This window comes from Pavona decussata, unplaced genomic scaffold (genome assembly GCF_977016875.1).
Source record: "Pavona decussata unplaced genomic scaffold, jaPavDecu1.1 SCAFFOLD_119, whole genome shotgun sequence".
NCBI classification, from domain to species: domain Eukaryota; kingdom Metazoa; phylum Cnidaria; class Anthozoa; order Scleractinia; family Agariciidae; genus Pavona; species Pavona decussata.
Window position 1 is genome coordinate 538,586 of NW_028145533.1, and position 19,061 is coordinate 557,646.

General features: G+C 38.4%; 2 protein-coding genes and 1 long non-coding RNA gene across 3 annotated transcripts in view; all 3 read right to left on the bottom strand.

Annotated features, from left to right (window-relative positions):
- Nucleotides 1-3,037: 3,037 nt before the first annotated feature.
- Nucleotides 3,038-5,369, bottom strand: LOC146469750 (uncharacterized). Its single transcript, XR_014867154.1, has 3 exons — nt 5,269-5,369; nt 4,653-4,725; nt 3,038-3,101 (listed from the first exon to the last, which is right to left on the bottom strand). It is a non-coding gene; the product is annotated as an uncharacterized LOC146469750 (long non-coding RNA).
- Nucleotides 5,370-7,680: 2,311 nt separating this feature from the next.
- LOC146469751 (QRFP-like peptide receptor) lies at nt 7,681-8,733 on the bottom strand. The gene has a single exon (XM_085122847.1). The coding sequence runs from the start codon at nt 8,731-8,733 to the stop codon at nt 7,681-7,683; it is 1,053 nt and encodes a 350-aa protein (XP_084978973.1).
- A 397-nt stretch (nt 8,734-9,130) lies between these two features.
- The window catches only part of LOC146469752 (uncharacterized), a 30,207-nt gene continuing 20,276 nt past the window's right edge, over nt 9,131-19,061 (bottom strand). The window contains exons 15-22 of the mRNA XM_085122848.1: nt 16,724-16,942; nt 14,255-14,710; nt 13,669-13,731; nt 12,957-12,986; nt 12,446-12,670; nt 11,676-11,849; nt 11,180-11,410; nt 9,131-10,514 (exon numbers count right to left, since the gene is read on the bottom strand). Of these exons, the coding sequence (XP_084978974.1) occupies nt 10,255-10,514; nt 11,180-11,410; nt 11,676-11,849; nt 12,446-12,670; nt 12,957-12,986; nt 13,669-13,731; nt 14,255-14,710; nt 16,724-16,942 (1,658 nt within the window). The 3' untranslated portion in view covers nt 9,131-10,254. The remainder of the gene's footprint in view (nt 10,515-11,179; nt 11,411-11,675; nt 11,850-12,445; nt 12,671-12,956; nt 12,987-13,668; nt 13,732-14,254; nt 14,711-16,723; nt 16,943-19,061) is intronic.

Sequence of the window (19,061 nt, forward strand, 5' to 3'; positions counted from 1 at the left end):
GTTTCTCCTGACAATGCATGAATATTTTTAAGGAGTTCTACGTTTGTTTTCGCAAAATCGTGAGAGTCATCATGTCACATTGACAGGATAACCAAAATAATTGTTCAGCGAGATAGTTAGTGAAAGGTAGATTTCATTCCCTTATGTAATTTCCTGTTGCCTGCATTCTTTTGGTGGAAACATATGTTAATAGCTTTCCGTCGTCTGTCTCATTTTCTTCTTGTGATGGTGGTTCCATTCAACTCCAACCATCAGCAACGGCGAACTGTACGGACACTGAATCACTGAATCAGTGACTCATCACTGACATGTTTTTTGAAGACAAAAATCACAAACCATGAAAACAATAATAAAAAAAAGAGATTACGAACAGCAATAGTTTTCTTTGACTTGAACTTGGCTCCTGACCTCAAATTTGTCTCGGGCTTGGGATGTGTAAAATCTTACTCCTTTTTGCAAATTGATGCTTAATTTTTCACTCTACTTGGCATTGTCCACATAAAAAACGACATTTACTTGGTTCGTAAATAATCCAGGTCACGTACAACCTTTAGGTACTGGTATTAACACAGTACTTTAATCAGATTCGTAACCCGTTCCCTTTCCTAAAGTAAAACTGATATTGGTTTTGCCCTCTGCTTACCCTATCTAAGCGCGGGTGTGTTAGATACCGCTGGAAGAGTGGCTGAAGGTGAAGGTTGTTGGCAATTGTTTGATGGACTTGTGGGAGCAACAGCACCTGGATCAAAAAAGGAAGAAGATAGGTTAGGCCATTTGTTTTGCTGCCCTGTGTCAAGAATTAAGTGTCTGGGAATGAGGGCTTCAGAGAAAAAAAGATGCATTTCTGAAGATTTCATGAAGTTTTATGCCTTTTGCTCCAATACAAAAACGTTATTCAGGCTCAAAGTCACCACGGGTAGCATCCGCTCTAACCTCTCCCCACCAGCCTAGGTAGGGTTAAAGCAAGTCCAATTTCTACCACTTTGAGGAAAATTAATTCATCTGAAGGACATCACCGAAGTGATTCAACTGGTGCTGCCTTTAAACTAACTTGGCACTAAAATCACTTATTGGTGCTAATTGTTTACCTGGAATGCTAGCCGGTATGTTGGGTGGTATGCAAGGAGCAGTTGAAGACGAAACTTGCTGGATTGACGAGCTTGCGGCGGCGGTGGCTGATCCATGAACTAAAGTACCGAATAAATAAAACATATGAAACACTTTCCTCAAGAGTATATTCCATTCCCAGATTCATTGCCCAGCCGTGTATACACATCCAGAGTGACTAATAGTCTACATTTTCATGTTTTCTTATTGGACTTTTTGGCTTGAGTACCCTATGCGTCCGTGCATTTGATGCTTGGTACTAGCTCCACACCACCCTTCCTCTTTCAAAAACAAGTTGATCCCCTCATTTCGTTTACATAATGAGTGCACCTGTGGCCGTAGGACTGGCTGAGTTGGTAATCTGGAGTACGATGGAGGAACATGTTCAGGATGTTAAAACAGTTGGAGTAGCCGTAGTAGCCTCACCGGCCTAGATAGGGTAAAAGTAAGTCCAATTTCTATCACCTTGAGGAGAATTAATTCATCTGAAGGACATTACCGAAGTGTTTCAACTGGTGCTGCCTTTAAACTAGCTAGGCAATAAAATTACTTATTTGCGCCTTGTTTACCTGGAATGCTAGACGGTATGTTGGGTGGTATGCAAGGAGCAGTTGAAGACGAAACTTGCTGGATTGACGAGCTTGCGGCGGCGGTGGCTGATCCAGAAACTAAAGTACCGGATAAATTCATCATATGAAACACTTTCCTCAAGAATATATTCCATTCCCGGATTTACTGCCCAGCTGATACACATCCAGAGTGACTTATAGTCTACATTTTCATGTTTTTTGATTGGACAATTCGGCTTGAGTTCCCTACGCGTTCGTGCATTTGATTCTTGGTACTTGCCCCACACCACCCTTACTCCTTCAAAAACAAAGTGATCCCCTCATTTCTTTTACATAATGAGTGTACCTGTGGTCGTAGGACTGACTGAGTTGGTAATCTGGGGTACGATGGAGGAACATGTTGAGGATGTTAAAACAGTTGGAGTAGCCGTAGCAGAGCAGTGACTACAGGAGGGTGGTGTCCCTACTGACTGGGTCGATGACGTGGCATAACTAGGCCCTGGAACAGAACCGGTTTGCGAAGGTTTGGTTGTTGATACCAGAGGAACAGTCGCGTTTCCATTTGGGGTTGGGGGTTGCACAGCTGTGGAAGGTTTAAATTGGGGTGGTAACGGGCTAACGCAAAGGCATATACAAAGAGAAGGACACTGCTGCGGGTTGTTACCACTGTTGGGAAGCGGACGCAAAGTGGAAGGCTGCCCAGCTGAGGAAGGTTGCGGGCATGGACACGGACATGGGGAAGGTGAAGGACATGGCGCTAAAAGAGATTTTAAAAAAATGCCGAAATTGAGATCGGGTGTATTCCGTTTACACTTCCAAACCTAAGATTAGCAACTGTAGAATTTATCAAGACCGGGGTGGGTGCATATCATCTAACAGACGAAATGAGTCTTGTTTACAACTGTGTTAATTACGTGACATTTTGCATTGAATAAAATGAAGCCGAAGTATAATCCCACTGAGACGGGAAATCTGGTTTGCCTGCTATTCATATTTTAGATCCTCTATGTACTGCAGGAAAGTTACGTTAGTCTTAACTCAAGGTGAATTATAATTATCACAGGCTGAAGTTTTCATAATAGTTCAATTCAATAGGCCATTTCCGAGTTGCTGTGAACCTTATTATGAAAGCAAGGCTAAGTGCAAAGTTTTTATTATGAAAATTAGTGTACATTCATATGCAAACAAAGCTAATTTTCACATGAAAAGCTTTTGCACTTAGCCTCGCCTTTATAATGAGGTTCACAGCAACTCGGAAATGGCCTATTACGCAATTACCTGGCTTTGGTGAATGTACAGTTGAGGCTGTTTGGATTGAAACACCTGTCGGAGTTATTGGGCCTTGTACTGGAGTTTTCCCATTGTTCTTGTCGATTTGGTCAATTACTGAGGAAGGTAGAGGCGTCTCCGAGATCTCATATTGACCTAAAACACAAACTCCTCATTGCATGAACACTGCGCAACAATCAGTTCAAAAATGTCAATTAGTTTCCATATCAACTCTGCGGAGGCTATTCTTAGAAGTTTGACTCAGAAAAACGATATACCACAGTGCAAGATAGGCACATGCGGTACCTTGATGGCAAAGGAATGGATAATTTTTGCAAATTTAAAGTATCCAAATTTGAACTCATTGAAAATTATTCTAAGCGTCTCATAAGGAGGAAGGACTGAAATTTAAGTGACTCATCGTGGCAACTATGCCGTTAATCCAAGCGCTAATAATGTGTTTCTTGCAGATTTAATACATTCAAGTTATGTCAAGCTCACTACTCAAAAAAAAAAAAAATGCCAAATAGCACATTTTGATTAGCTCCTTTATATCTAACCAAGGTTACTTTCTTTCTTTTGGGATCATCCAAGCGTAAACTTAAACAGAAAGCTGAGAAGCAGCCGTATGACCGCTAAATGCAACCAACTATAGATAACGCTGTCGTAACTACAGTTAGTAGCCCTCATGCCGTGACCACAACCAATCCATGGTTTATAAATGTCACCCATTTTTAAGAGACTTCCATTCGAACTTATCACTTCATTTCACGCAAAATATGAGCCAATTATCCTTAATAAGTAGTTTTACTTTGAGTGTTTGACCTGTTCGAACTCTTTTTATCATTATTCTTTTTTTTTAAATTCGGAACATTTCTTTGTGTACTACTCGAAGATCGCCTTGCAACACTGTTAGTTATTCCCGGATTCACAGTGTAATATAAATATTTAGAAACCCGAATACGTTGCAATTTACCCGCGAAACAGAATACGTCCTCTAGTGTGAATGAAGCACGAAGGTGGGGTGACTTTTTTCCTTTGAGCCACGCCCGAGTGAATCAGTAAGTTTTCAATCGAGGCTTCCGTGCCTTGCCAATCACGTCACTCTGCGCGTCAGGGTAAATTCCAGCCGACGTCTTTAAGGCTTGAGTTTCGAAGCGTTTAACTGCTCTTCAGAATCCTGGTAGTTCAGTGAATGAAGAATATGATTTTTTTGTCAAAAATTCACTATAATTTGTGGCAAAGAAAAAACGCTGGATTTATTAAAATTCAAGCGATTAATTGAACTTCAATTGATGAAATCCTTAACAAAGTAATTTAGAAAATCTACGTGATCTTGGCCACTGTTGGAGTTACAGGGTTAAATTTGCTGTTGCACTTGTCACGTAAGTCAACATCAACGGTTAATTAATTGAGGCCTGGTACATGAAGAGGTCTCTGCAGGATGTATAACAAATACAGCTCATCGACTTGTCTTAAAAGACCTAAACAGTTACTTTCTTGTTTGTCGTCCTTACAAAATATATACTAAGGACCGTAGCTTTCTTCTTAACTGAACTGCTCCTATTTGAAAGTAACGTAAGAGGAAACTATTTATTTCTCTCTCCGTTCAGCAGGTTGTTTATCCAAGTTCACGCCTTGACGATCGTAGTTTTCTGTTCTTTGCTTGTAGTTCTGATCTGTCACAGAAATTAAATTAACGCTTACCTGATGGATCCACATAATATGTTCCCTTTACGAGCCAAAGAGCAGAGTGTAGGACACAAAAATGGCAGATCAACTGAAAATTGTATTGCATTTAGTCAATAAATCTTGGGAGAAGACGCTAAAAGGTTGATAAAACGGACAAATCTGTTGCAGGTTACTCTCTGTGAATTAACTCACCAGACAGACCGTTAACGCTTTAAATGGTAGTCTTTTCTACGCTTATTACATTAGGTTACGTCAGACGTTGTGCATCCAGAACTAGATCATTCTGTGGTTTAGCTTAAGACTCTTAAATGAAATAAAAGTCATGCGGCCTAACTGAATCAAATATATTGTGAAGTATCTTTAATATTAAGCTTTTTCTTAAGAAAATATTTGTGTTTACTGGTAAAGCTGGTTTGTTTACATATATTTTCAGCAGGTGTTAAGCTATGTTAATGATAAACCCAGCCGTAGCCCCTAGCCAAAACAAGCGGCCCGCCCACAAAATTTCCGGATCATTCTATAGTTAGCTAAATATATACTCTCAAGTGTAATAAAAGTCACAAGGTCTAACTGAGTGAAATATATTGAATAGTTGCTTTAAAATTAAACTTTTGCTTAAGAAAATACTTACGTTTACTGGTTTTGTTTACTTTTTTCTCAGCAGGTGTTAAGTCTGTTAAGCTTTGCTATTGATGCAGCCAGCCGTAGCCCCTAGCCAAAACAACCTCTCCGCCCACAACATTTCCAACAATAGGACCACTTGCTTCGACCACCCACTTAGTATGTGGCCTGAGTATTCTGGCAGAATTAGGTAACGTAGATCACATCTATCTAATTTCTAGCAAATAATGACTCTTAGCATTCGAATGCAGTTTCGAAAACCAAGCTATTAATACTAAAGGTGTTCGTTACATCGTGCAGCAATAGATTACAGCTAGTGTTTCTAAAATTTACTGGATGCTGGTGACGCGATGATTAGCTGACCCTTGTGTCCTGTGAAAGTCAAAAAAGCGGATCTAATACTTGTCAACCAATTACAAGTTACCATTGATAGACTTCAAAATTCTGAAAGCTCATGCAGTCACCCTGCTCAGTGTCAGTAGTTCGCTTTAGAGCCGAGAGGCTAAAGCCCCGTTTAAACGGTTTCAACATTTGCCTCAACATGCGTTCAGCACGCTGATTGAACCAAATGTCGGGGGCGTTTGAACAGGTTGTTCAACATTGTTGAAAGCGTAAAACAATGTTGAAAGCGTGCTGAAAGTGTGTTGAATCAAATTTAAATTGGTGTAAACTTTCATTTAACATCGATTCAACATTTTCTTTGTTCTTAAAAAATGTTGAATGAAGTTGAGACCGTTTGAATATTCCGTCATTGATTCTTTTATGTTATATTTCCGCGCGCTATGTTCTATCTTTCTCTTCCTTGTGTGGCGTCTGCAGTGGTGATTTTCGCTCAATTTGTTGTCGGCGTTCTCTGCCAAATTTTCGAGATGAACAGAAGTGTTTCCTGTGTGTTTTATTTCCGGTTCGAGCAATAATACGCCACATTTCCACTCCGGCGTACTGCGCACGTGACTTTTGCTAGAAATAAAACGCTGATTCATTTAGCTGACGCTTGTACTTTACCTATGGCGTGGGTGGTTTACGTACGCAGGCGGAGATAAAAACCATTAGTGCTGAACGTTATGTATCTCTTGGGGAAAATCAATTTTATGTTTACATGTGGCTTTCGTTTACAGCTGAGTAGTGTCAAACAAATTAAACTGCTCAATCTATTTTCCGTTCTTTTCTTTTCAATCTAATTTGTCGATTTTTTTCTTTTTTTTTTAATATGAAATGCTGTAATCCACTGAATGCCACAAGTTAAAAACTGAGAAAGGCAAGCCATATGATTCTCACTATACCGACTAAAACTCGTGATGTTATTTTTTTCCTAACGTAACTGCAATATTAACTTTTCTCCGAAATAACCTCTTTATCGTGAGTGCAGATTGTTTCAACTACGTTTGAGAGGAAATTGTGTTTTAAACAAATCATTTATCATTGGATTTTGCAAGTCTTACGCGCGGGGATACATTTTGTAAAAGAGGAGATAAAAATGTATTAGCACTAAGTTTATCTTTTACAAGACAGGCAGTTTATTTTTCTTCTACGCCGACAAAGTTACAACATTTTATAATAAAGGAAAACGACAGGAATATGAACCCCAAACACGTCATTATCTGAGTACATGTATTCTTTCTAAATGCTAAATTATCTTCAACCCTTTGGTTACCAAGAGCTAGGGTGGTATCTATTTTAAACAAAAATGAACATATTTACAAAGATGCTTCTCGTTCTTATTCTTTACGACATAATCTCACAAACCCATAAATAATTAAATAGTGCAGAAAATGTACTTCGATATACCATATCAGGAATTTATGGGCTATGTCCAAATTTTCACGTCGTGAACCGTAAAAATCTTAGGAAAACAGAAGAACCTCTTCATGTGAAATACAGCAGAAGGAAACAGCGTCCGGGCTCTAGGTGTAATTAGATGACTCATATATGGTCACGGCTTGGTTAACAGATGTAATACTTTTGGGTTGAGGAACAAGTAATAATTTGATAACTTTCTACACAAATATACGTTCCTTTACTGTGCATGTGGTAAAGTCTGTAAAATGTATGTGCATGTGTATATATCTTTAACTTGCATGTATCTTTAACTAGCGACTAATTTAATAGGATCTATTGAGCAGTACTTTCCTGCGTTACCGTCTATTGTGTTGCAGAAGGTGGCTCTAGCTCCCCGTTCACGCATGTCGTGCTATCTATAGCGTGAAAATTAAAATACCAATGTCGTTTTGTTGTACCGCATGTACAAGGTGGCTCTAACTCATTATCTGTATATCACGCTACTCGTATGCAGTTAACTGAAAACTTTCAAATAGTTCCTTCTTGTAATAACCTATACTTTCGTAAACGATAGTTTTAACTCGCTGTCTATGGACATAACAGTCCCACAAGTTTTCAGATTTTTGTCATTCACGGAATTGCTCTAATCTGTAGTGGAGTTGTTACTTTGCCCTGTTCGCTCTTCATCTCTCTTGGGCAGTCCTCGTGTTTTCTTCAAACGGAAAAGATCCATCAGCCCACGACGATAACTTTGAACAAAAACGAAGCAAATTATTGGGTTGGTTATCAAGGAAAGGGCCATCAAGACGTAGCACCAAAAGTAAAGCTCTCTGTAAAGCGAGCAAGACAGTGGAATGCCAAGTTCCCATAAAAGAAGTAGCAATGGCATCGGAAGGTTACAGATGTAAAAGGCAGCCATGATACTGAAGCTCATTTTAACGGCTTGTTGCTTTCTTTGATTCTGATGCCCTGTGGAAGGGGAAAGAGCTTTGTCTTGTCGACGTAGAGTCACTGCTATTAAACTATATGAAACCGTGATCAAAATTAATGGTACAGCGACAAGAACGGCAACGCGCACTCCATCGAAAAGTTCAGTTGCAAGCGTTGTATTAAGTGCACTTGTGCAAATTATCTCATCATCGATTTTGACCAAATCATTCGCAACAAGATTGTTTGCGTTTATTATCACCGCCACTATCCAAGTAGACGCGATAGCGAAGGCGCGAATCTTTGAGGAAATAAGGTTTACTCTCAATGGCAAGACCACGGCGACAAACCGATCCAGTCCAATCCAAACAAGGCTTTGTGAAGAGACAGCAAACGAAACAGTCTGGATATACCATTTCAGTTTGCATATTATTAATCCTGGAGTTTCACTGATGGGCCATTGACGAGAACTTGAAACTATCGCAATCAAGGAAAATGGAATGCTTGTCAAGGATGAGACGAAATCTGAAATCGCCATGTTGACGATGAAGAAATTCACCGTCTTCTTCAACTCTTTATCCTTGTAAACAATAGTAACTATAAGAGCGTTTCCAGTCAAGCCAGCTAACATTATTATGGCCAACACTACAAATTTGCAGATTTGAACTGCAAGGGTGTTCTCAACAAAGTCGCATCCCGAAGATGAGGCATTGCTGAAGTTTGCCGAAGAACTAAGGGAATCGATTTCCTCTTTGGTCAGAAAATACATTGAGACTGATGGAAACCTGTCTTCTGTATTTGTTTTTTGTTTTTTTTTTTTGTTTTGAAATATGTTTAGCGATTGAAGAGTTCAAGGTTACTAAAGTGGTTTTACGTTCGTGAGAGTGTTGTTTTGGTGAATTTGCCGACTCATTTTCACAGGCAAGCAATACTGTCATGTTTCTTCAGCTGGAGAATATTGTAAATAGAATATTCCAGAATATTAGAAGGTTTAAAGGGAAGTTTACTTTACGTAAAATTGACCATGACGATTGCAATCTGTGATGGAGCTTTCACAACAAAAAATAATATGTTTTCTGTAAGTTGTGCTTGGCGGAATTGGAATCTCCTATTAGCATACATGTGCAAACTAAAAAATTGAGAACACGGTTATGCGATGTGTTTTATTACCCCTGTAGCTCAAAGTTTACATTTTGAAATGAAAATAATTAATATATACGGAGTGCCCTAACAAAGTGTCATTTATGTCTAGCATTTGATTTGTCCTCACAGAATCTGATCAAGCATACATAAATGATTAGATTTCCTTGATATTTTATTTATTTATTTATTTTTTTAATTTTTAGATTTTAGATTGTTAGCTAATTTTTATCTTTCTTCAGTTTTGTTTTTGTAATTTTATGTGTTTATTAGTGGGCCTCCTGTAAAGTAGCTTTTGGCTAAGTGGAGTGCCACGTAAAATAAAGTTCCAAGCATATACGCTATGAGAATAAAGAAACCGATCACCAAAGATTAATGCAAGATCATCACGTTTCAAGACAACAACATTGCATTGCGCAGTGTCATTATTATAAACAACATTGCATTGCGCAGTGTCATTATTATAAGGTATTCGGCGGAAACCTCGCCAATTTCCAAAAATCTTCGTTCGCGTCATTTTGAAGTTACGAACAAATCGACAGCCCAGAAACATTTCCACACTTGGTAATCGGTGAGAATTTCAGGGTATATGTTGAATACAGTCTCGAAGAAATGAGGTTTCAAGAGCTGTGCAAAGAATTTATGGATGGATGGCAAGAATTGCCGCACAGCCATAATTCTTTGTAAAATATTGAAACTTTTAAAGTTCATTACTCAAAAATTAAACTATTGAACTCACCACCACCTCAATTTCAGAGAGCACTGAGTTTGCCGAGTCTTTTCAATTTGTAGAGTGCATTTTTTTGTAGCTAGTTTTGTTATTCATGTTAATACGGCTTAAGATGTAAACAAAGATCCACCTGTCCACAATATTCGCTTAACATTTATAATGCTATTTTACAAGGCTAAAAAAAATCAGTTCCTTTTTCTTTTAACTTTTTTAGCTTCTTAAAATAGTATTTTAAAGATCCTCGTATTACTCTGTTTTGCAACACCTTTCTAACGTTTCCGTCTGTAAACGGAATCCTAAAATATCAACCCAACTGATTTCATGGAGTTTCTGTGATTTTCGGTCCGCTTTTCTCAGTTTTCCCGACAGTAAACATTCTAAATACGTTCCACTGAGCAATCTTATAATAAACAAAGAATATTAGCCACTATCATTTTTTATCAGTGAAGGTTTCCTTAGACGCACTTTACTAGGATAGGTTCTTCTTGTTGCTTGCTCTTGCTTTATACCAACTATTTGGTAAACGTAGTTCGAGCCTTCCATGCCAACGCAATCTTGCTGGTTCCCATTGTGTCCGTGCCTGATGGTAGGACATTCCTTGAAGTCTCTTGTAACGCACTGATTTGATGGTCCATCTTTGTTATAGGCTATGTGAGCATCTGGGCCCGAGTAACACTCGCCTGTGGAACGAAAATAAATAACGGGATCGATAAGAAAAAATTCCAATACAGTGCGTAAACTAGATATTATAGTGATATAGCTTTCTTATACCGGAAACTGGGGTATGAATTAACTAAATTACAAGAGAAAATTATCAAGAATACAAACAGCTGCTTTAATCGATCGGTCAACTCCCCCCGCCCCTCCTCCGACCCCTCCAACGGGAAACCCTGGTCGTTTGACTTCTAGAACTACTTCTGAAAAGCTCCACATAGTGGGGACCGGACAGGCATCTATGCGCGTCAATGACTTGACAATTAGTATTATTATTTTAAAAGTTTTATTAATTAAGGCAAGAAAAAAATCTTCAGATTGATGATGAGGTTGGTGCATTGGTCAGATTAGTAGTACTAACTCGGTTTTCGCTGTTTGATTTTCCCAATTTACAAAAAAAAATATCGTACGTGTTACTGAGCGGCTTATTTTCTGAGGCCCCGAATACATGTATACGCTTTAAACTGAGAAAGTGTCGTGAATTAATATAGAATATCAATGTAGAGCCGGTCCAAGAGCTTCATGTAATGTCACGCGACGTCACGTCACGTCAAATCACGCCATGTCATGCCTTGTCACGTTACGTTACGCTAGGTTTTTATGTTATGCATGTTATGGCTTAAAGCCTTACCGTGATTTTGCACTGCAAAGTGCTGGTAACCAAGCTCCTGGGCTTGCTCGGCGCATCTGCATAGCACATCACCGAGGTATGTGTCCAGTTCCCCGAGATTTGCTTCATTACCGCTGTATTTTGGAGAATCCTTATCCATGTCGGTAAATATAAGGTCTGGTATCGGACGAGGGGAAAGCTGTTTATCTGCATAGCATCCCACATTCTCGAATTGGGTGAAGCAAGGCACCCCTGTCGACCAGAAACCAGAAAGATTTCAAGGCTCAGAATATATTTCACTTCTAGTAACATTACGGTTATTGAAAATCTTTTTTTGTTTAATAGGGTAGTAATAACGCAGTAAATCCAAAATTCTTTGTAAATTACGTTTAGTCGTTATTTTATTGACGGTAAAATAATAAGACAATTACATTTATTTTTAATCAAACTGTTGCATGTGTGAAAAAAAGCTTTTGGTCTTATGTTCCAGAGATAAAACTAGACCTCGTATAAATACCGATCTGGTCCTCAAACTTCTTATGAATGTTGTAGACAAAGGTGGTTGTTGTGTTTCCGCAGCAAGCATTCCTGTCATTTATAATGCACTGAGCAAATTCTTTAGTGATGCAAAAATCGGAGGAGCCGTCTCTATTGTATGTTTTGCCTGCATCCTTTCCTGACCAACACTCACCTGTGAATTGAAGATATTTGTCAATGATACGATCAGATTTTTAGCCAATTTGAAGAGGTTTCAAAGAATTGATGGTAATTAAAAGACTTCAAAAGGCTGGAAATGAAGAATGTTACATCTTACATTTTGGGAAAGGAAAGAAAAATTGTATCATAAAGCCCTAAATAATAAGAAATCAGAAAAAAAGCATAGCTGATTAAGGTCAAGCAACAAAATAACAAATTTGGAAAAATTATTAGCGACCTTTGGCTTTTACAACTCCTAGTGAAGATACTTATAGAAATTTTTGACCAGTAGAGGTTCAAAGCAATATAGTTGTTTTCAAATCCATTTCTTATTTCAGAAGTAATCAGAAAAACCATAAGCAACAGCTATCAATTACGTTGACACCTGTAAGGTGTCTGTCCTTGAGAATAAAAGAGTTCTTACGACATTATGGTAAGTTTCTGGCGTTAGAGGAAAATTCTATTTCCTAAGAGCAAGGAGCAAACAACGGTAGTTCAACTGAGTATCTAGAGCGCTCACGTATTACACTCTCTTTTGGTAAGCTTCTAATACTACCACCTACAACCAGTGAGACTGTTCTCTGTACTTACCAAAGTTTTCTATCCCAAAATGAGTAAATCCCTTGGCCTTTGAGACCTGTGCACAACGACATGCCACATTCTCTAAGTAACCGTCAAAGTTTCCCCAGTCAACAGGGAAACCACTGAACTTGGAAGCCTTCTTATCGAGGTCCGTAAACATCAGTTGTGTTAAAGGTCTTGGATTTCGTAAATCATTGAAACAGCCTTTCTTAATGAAATGAATTGGACAGCTACCTGAAAACATAGAGAAAATGGCATACCCTAACTCTAAGTGCTTCTCCTAGTTTTACCCATTCCGACATCAACTCAATATAAAACCATGAGCATAGAACATCTCAACAAAAAATCGTACAAATACGCTTCACTTAAAATGCCAAATTGTTCAAGAGTGTTTGAATGCATTTGACTGCCATCATGATCCATCATACTGTGCATAATATGTGGCCACATTATATCGACAAAATAAGTGATTCATGCAAAGACTCCTTGTTTTTAAGGTAAAATGCAAATCAATGCTTACCATACAACTCGTCCTGTGATGATCCTGCTCCTGTTGGCAGCAAAGAGCAGTGCCATTTTACTTATAAAATAACAATGATTCGTTGATTGGAAATTATAAGCCAATTTATAAATAAATAAGAATCTAAGTTAATTTGATGACCAATTAGACTCGCTTTATCATATTGGCGGAGAGATAATAATTATCCAATTCACTTCCGGCCACGGGCCACTTCCTCGTCGAACAATTTGGCTCAGCTTATTACTGAGGTACACGCTCCCACATGCACTACTGATCCTCAAAATCACATGCTCAGCCTGGCTGAACGACATTTCAAGCATTTGCCGATGGCGGAAAGAAATATTTTGTGCTTTTATATAACGATGTTTATAAAAACATGGCATGCAACATCAGACTCTGGAAAGTTCCATTTGAAGACTCTAGATAGAGAGATATTGAAGCTGATTGAAAATTTATTTTAAAATGCCTGTCACTGCTATTTAGCGAAAAAGTGCTTCAAAAGGGAAACTTATGGGAAATTGTAGCTTCTCTCCTCTGTTTTAACAGAATAACCACTCTTTTTCAGCTTAGATTTGTTTTTGGTTCTTTTTTGTTAATTATCAGTTTAATTGATCCTTGGCTTATTTATTGTTCGTTACTTCGTTGAATTATTATTATTATTATTATTATTATTATTATTATTATTATTAAGAAAGGTTAAAGAAGCCATAACCTCGTCCTCCTGGTGTTGATGTGGATGAACCTGCGGGCGTGCTAGAAGGAATTGGTGTAGCTTCTGAAAATAACAATAACCGCAACAAAATAAAGCTACAACTTTTTAAAAAGTTAAAAGTATTCTGTCCACCCGGATTTGAGCCTTCATATGTAGTAAATCATTCACGGAGATTTGCTTTCATTTCAAAAGTCATTTCACAATCAACAGAAACCTAAATATAATAGACCGGTTTGGTTATTAAATTAATAGAAATTACTTAATTCGCTTTGGAGGAACGGCTAGAAGACGGTATTTAATATCCCATGGCAGAACTGTGTTATTCAATGAATCAGTTTCTAATGATATGCGTCGCAATGTTGGGCAGAAGAATTACTGATGTAAACAAATGAATATATTAGGGGCTTGTACGCAGTATACATAACATGTCGCATAATGCTGTACCATAAATGAGGAATTTAACAAATTAAATGTACGACGCTACATTATCTATCTAGGGAAAGCTGGCGTGAAAGAGTTGGCGTCCAACCTGCCCTTAATTTCGATACTCCAAACTCGATTAAATCATAGGAAATCCTAAACGTACCTATCTTGATGCTAGTAGACGTTGCTGTAACGATTTCAGTTTGGGTCAAGGTTTGGCTGAGAGTGTTAGTCACAGTTTCAGTCTGAACTGCAGTACTGGTGGCAGTTACAGTCTCGGTAGCCTCTGCAGTACTTGTTGCTGTTAAAACAGCAGTGCTTGTGGCTGTGGCCGTAGCTGTCTCTGTGACAGTTGTTTTGTTGGTAGCTGTGGTAGTTAAAGTCTCAGTGGCCAACTTACTGTTAGTCGTGCTAATAATGTTTGCTTGCGTTACTGTAGCAACTGGGGTGCTCGTTACTACTACTGCTTCTGCACTCGTAACTAATAACGTCGACGTTGCATTTTGCGTGGCAATAGTGGTTGACAATGCTGTCGCAGTACTAGTCTCGGCAGCTGTGTTTGTCGTCGTATCACAATGCGTGGTGGTTACAGCTTCAGAGCTTGTGGTGGTCGTGACACCTGTTTGGGTTTGATTAGAACACGCTGTTGAGATTTCGTAGGAATATTGACTTTTCATTGTAATAAATATTTATTGTAACATGAATATTTATTGTAATGTTTATAAAACGAGCAGCAGTGCTTTTATCGGGTTTAAAAACACGAAGCGTAGCCGAGTGTTTTTAGACCCGATAAAACACGTGCTGCAAGCTTTTTGAACAGCTACAAAAATCCATCCCTCTCGAGGAATTTAGATAAAAGAGATATCAATGCATTAAATGTTAATTATATTCAGATGAAAAAGTACTCTTTGTTTAATTGCTGTCAAAGGTTTGCTTGAAATGCCGCCCAAACGTGTGTTTCGAGAACCAAAAAAATGCTAAGGAAGAAGAAAGATTACTTGGATAGTTGTATTCCGAAAACTACGCGGTAAGTCTCGACGTGGGCTTACAAAATATTTGGCAAGTGGAAAAGTTCAAGAAGAAATAAAGACGCCAACTTTGAGGAAAGAGGATTCGAAGTCGAAGTGGACAGTATTCAAAGTTTAGAAACGAACATGGTAGACATGAGCGCTGAATCCTTGAATTTTTGGCCGACAAAGTTTGTCACGGAGGTGTGTAAAGAAAATGGAGAGCGGTATCCGCTAAGAAGTTTGTACAGTATCTGCTGTGGATTGCAGCGTCATTTGGAAAACAGCAATGGAAGCGACGCCATTAAATTTTTTGAGCAAGGGTGAGCCAAGGTAAGGAGAAAGAACTTTGGGATTAAATATGGTGTAGGGAACGTGTTAACTGCACTATTAATTTTGTAAACAATGCGTGAGAAATTGCAAGTCGACGAAGTTTTAGTGTAACAGGAAATATGATCTTCTTTGTTTACCCCAGTTAATGTTATTTATATACTGTCTTTCTTTTTCGGGGGAGGGGGCGGGGAATAATTTTGCAATATGATTACCGTGATCTTTATGCAATATATCAAACACGAGACGCAGTGTTTCATTACCGTCAAACACCGAGAAGAGAGTTGGAAATACGACGCGTAGCGGAGTATTTTTGACGAACTTCGGTCGAGGTTTTTGATATTGTGATGAAGCACTGCGACGAATGTTCGATATAACTTCTCAAACAAACTGAATTTGAATGCAAAAACAAGGAATTGTTCATCAGATATCCAAGCATGATTTCCTTTGTCTTTTGAATTATTAATGAGTTTGAGAAATAAAGTTCTCAAACTCATTAATAATTCATGCAGTCAAAAGCCAATAAATGACCTCCATTCGGTCAGGTGGATGAATCTTGATACCCCAATGAAACACCAGATGAAACACCACCAGGTTTTCATCTGAGATGAAACATGTTTTTCATCTGAGATCAAACATTTGCATTTTAATGAGATTAATTTCTTATTGTTTCATTTGAGAAGACATGTCAAAAACTCGGGCTTCGTGCTTTATCACGGGTTCCAAATACCTCGAAACAGATGAAAGCACTCGGCCTGCGGCCTCGTGCTTTCATCTGTTTCTCGGTATTTGGAACCCGTGATAAAGCACTCGCCCTCGTTTTTGACATATTACGTCACTGGTGTCATTTATATAAAGATCGCGGTAATCATATTTTCATTAATAGTTCGATGATATTTTAATTGTTTCCGTGTTTAACCTCGATTTCCCGCGATACCGAAATCAAAACCTTCTCCGGGCTTTACAGGATGATCATTCTATACCGGCTGTAAAGATGCATGCACCTGGCTGATTTTTGTTTTCTGATAGGGTAATAGGGGCATTAGAGTAAAATGTAAAAGCCGAACCAAAACATTTAAATTCACAAAAACAGCGTGGACAATAACTTGTGGCGCAAACATTTCCTCGACGTTTAAGAAGTTGTAAATGATTAAATCTGCAATGGTTGGCATTGAACCTTTAAGACCATGAAAATCTCGGTTGAGGCCGGTCACAAAGTTCAGTGCCTCTTATAAGGCATTCATGATCGAATCGTTTTGCAGTCACATTCGTTTAAACTGACCACACCTACTCACCAGATTGATCGGCAAGAGTAGAAATGGGTACCATTGCATGACATGGAGGTTTAACGCTGAGCGGCTGTACAGGAGGACCTAGAGGTTGGACAGGTGCAGTCGAAGCATTCAGCGATGGGTTAATTGGTGCTACACCGCCAGTAATGACAATTTGAAGATGTACTGGAAGTGGTTTTTTGGACACATAGGATTTGTTCACAATTGGCTGGTATTCGATGTCTGAATAAAAGAAAGAGTGAATAAATATCAATGTATTCAACAATGGATATCTTGGCTTTTTGTAGGGCCAAGCCTGTACTGAAAGAAAAAAGCCGTCACTAAACCAACATCAGCTCCTTCTAGTTGCTACTATTTGAATTTAAAAAATTAATGGCATGGGTTGTTAATGGTTAACAACTACAGCTAAAATGGAAGCACTTGATGGCGTGTAGACAAAAGTGCACATAGGCAATAAATATAGACACAGTCAAGTAAGAGAGATTAAAATCAACGTCCATTCTTCCAGTTTATGTCGTCTGTCGATACAGTGTTCTCTTTCTACGAGGTAATTTTTTCGTGATAAAACATTTCTGAACCTTTAGCCAATCCCTTTATAAAAAAAGGGCCGGATGTTTTCAGAGTTATGCTTAGTGATTTTTCAAGGACAGTTCAATGCTAAAAGAGAGGTTTTGGCTGTCTCACATTAATGAAACGGATCAACTAACCTTAACACAAAAAAAGATCTAGAAAACTATTGTGGCTCCACGAAATCAGCTGTGGAGTCACTGGGGTGAATATGTCCGCAGCTTTTCCCATTCGACTTCTCACTTGTACGCATTTGAGGCTTTAACTTATCTGAAGTGACAGAGGACTTCCTTTATATATTGTAAAGCGATTTGACATTATATGGTTTGTTTTGACAAGATTCTTCCTACCACGACAATGGACCACCATACAACCGGTGTGTTAGCTCAAACAGCTTTGACCGTACAATGTCGTATTCATATATAATCGACGTTAATCATGACTTGGTCAGACACGGTTTAAGTTCAGAGGAGAGCTCGAAAAACACAGACGTATTAGTATACGAAATTTAATAACGAAAAGGTAAATTCTCTCAGTCAGGTAACAACTAAGGTAGTCTGAAGGAATGCAATGCTTGGCCAAGCTAATAATTTTCCACGTCTTATTTATTTATTTATGATTTTTTTTAAATTCAATTTGCCATCTTAACCAAAACCTGCCAAGTAGTTTTGTATCGTTATTTCTATTGATCTTGATAAAGAGCGTCATCGTTCTAGCTTTTTATGAGATACACTTACGGTCAATGTGAGAAATTATAGTAAATGTCTAAGAAATTAATCCTTAAAAAAATGGAATTACTCATAATTAATTGAGCGTGATCGTCTGGCGCGCGTTTTTTAAATGTTTGAGTGATGAAGGAGGAAAGTCACATGACACTTGGGAAAACTTTTCATGGCGGTGTCATGAATCTTGTATTGCCGTGTATGTTATCTTATCACTCGAGAATTGAAAGCCTTTGAAATATTTGTTGTGTTTTCTAGAGGATAGATAGGCAAGCCTTTAACCTCTTGAGGTTTATATTCACTATCAGTACTTATCAATAACCAGTGTCTGTGTTAAATTTAGTGATAACAAACTGTATTAAAATAAGTCAATAAAAAAGTCACCATAACATTGTCGGGAAAGGAGATTATTTTCCGTAAGAAATCAGAGAGGCAATCGCGATAGTAAATTTATCCTTCCTTTCGTGGAGATGCGGAAACCATGACTCCAACTCGACGGTTACGGTCAACAGCGTGAAGAGTGGTCATTTAAGGAGAAGTTTAAATCCTCTCTAGCCGTTACTAAATCGTAATCTTTTTACCAGTGTTATTTATGGTGCGATTTGTCGTTCTGAAAGTAACAAAAAAGAGCAATTGACCCTCGAACCTAAATCGGAGATATCTTCGAGGGCGAAATATGGGAGCTTTCCAGTCAAGATGAATTATCTTTTGTTTAAGTAGTTAAACCTCCCTTACTCTCGGCAGGTTTTGGGCATCTGCGGCTACTACTCATCTAAGAATTTCCAGGATTTTGCCTTGGCTTCGAAGGGCACACTTTACGCTCTGGCCCTTTCAAATAAACCGTAAGGACAATCGAAAGCGAACTCATTCCCAGGAAAACTATGCAGCCCGCAAAGAATTCCAAAAAACAGCTGGGATGAAGCAGCGCATTAAAGACGAACTTGTACTTTAGTCAAAAGTATTAATCAAAATTTCAATCAAACGCGACAGATCTTGTCAACAGAAAATTAGTAATAATTACATAAAGAAATATTTCCAACATAATAGCACTT